The 1,246-nt window shown below is 28.3% G+C and overlaps 1 protein-coding gene across 2 annotated transcripts in view; it reads right to left on the bottom strand.

The window, feature by feature from the left end:
• Window positions 1–1,246, bottom strand: part of LOC108977064 (KNR4/SMI1 homolog) — a 53,178-nt gene that overhangs the window by 6,080 nt on the left and 45,852 nt on the right. The window contains exon 1 of one of the 2 annotated variants that reach the window (XM_018946561.1): window positions 172–332. The exons of the other annotated variant lie outside the window; for it this stretch is intronic. Within the exon in view, the coding sequence (XP_018802106.1) occupies window positions 172–193 (22 nt within the window). The 5' untranslated portion in view covers window positions 194–332. Of the gene's footprint in view, window positions 1–171; window positions 333–1,246 lie in introns of those variants that run through there. 2 annotated transcript variants of the gene reach the window in all.

Here is a 1,246-nt window from a genome sequence, read left to right as displayed (position 1 = left end):
TCAATTTTAGTGAGTGAAAATACTTCACAATTGATTATTTTTCCTATATCTCCATTTTACATTTGTAATATCTGCACACTCCATCTCAAAAACATGTAATATTTTGAAATTTAAAATAATTAATTTTGAAGTTCAATACTTTTTTCTATTCTCTTATGACATTTTTATTACCCGTACAACCGCTGAACGCCATTTTTTTACTATTTTTACGTATTTTTTAAAGCACTAAATAAAAATATATAGTATAAAATAGAATACAGTTATGTTTGGAGTATTTCACGGAATTCCTGTAACGTCGTCAATGACCGAACCAACTTCGATAGCTGTTAAACGTGAACTAAATCGTTGCTTTCTAACTTGATTTGCCACAACAATGGGAAAACAAGGCGAAACTTGATTCTAAATGCTTACTTAGTTACTACATACCATGCTGTGGCTACCACAGCGACGCAAAGGTGAAGCGCGGTTAAATTACAATTTTTATATATATACATATATATATTTTTTTTGTTACTTTTTTTTTACTTTCATCTATTTTTATTTTCGTTAGTTTTATATGTGTTTTCAATATGTAGTTATACATATATGTATGTATTTATGTAAGTATGTCTATTATATGAAACGGCAATTTAGCGTACCAATGAGACGGACGTTGCGCGCTGGAGCATGGGAGATTGACTTAATTAGCTAAGAAATGTGGCGACGACACAGACGCACGCACACAACGCACAGCATTAAAGGAGACGACGACAGGTTTTCGTTGGGCGAACAATTAAGTAAATGACAGGCAATGTCAAGTGTAGTGTAACGGTTACGAGAAGTTGAGAAGTTTTTATATAAACAGCAAAACGTTGTAAAGAATTTTAAATTATTTGCTTTCTTAAAAAAACAAAATTTGAAACTTTTAATTTTTAATGAAAAAATTATAAAATGAATATACTATTAAAACCAGAAAATTATTGCTTTGAAAATTAGTATATGTATGTATATTAATTTCCGCTTGAACCATAATCATCTCATAATGAGAAATTAATTGCAAGAAAATTATGTAGAATACGTACGTAATCACAAAAAATTAAATATAGAAAGAAAGGAAAAACAACAAATTAAATTATAAAAAATTATTTATTTTCTTATATAAGATAAACTAAAAGTTTCTTCAGAGTAAAACTTAAAGAATACAATACTACCATCTTCAAAATATTAAAAAATGCGAGTGAAAAAGGTTAAAAAATTTGGTCAACCA

Source organism: Bactrocera latifrons, unplaced genomic scaffold, assembly GCF_001853355.1.
Source record: "Bactrocera latifrons isolate USDA-ARS-PBARC rearing strain unplaced genomic scaffold, ASM185335v1 scaffold_83, whole genome shotgun sequence".
NCBI classification, from domain to species: Eukaryota; Metazoa; Arthropoda; class Insecta; order Diptera; family Tephritidae; genus Bactrocera; species Bactrocera latifrons.
This window is presented reverse-complemented; position numbering and strand designations above follow the sequence as displayed.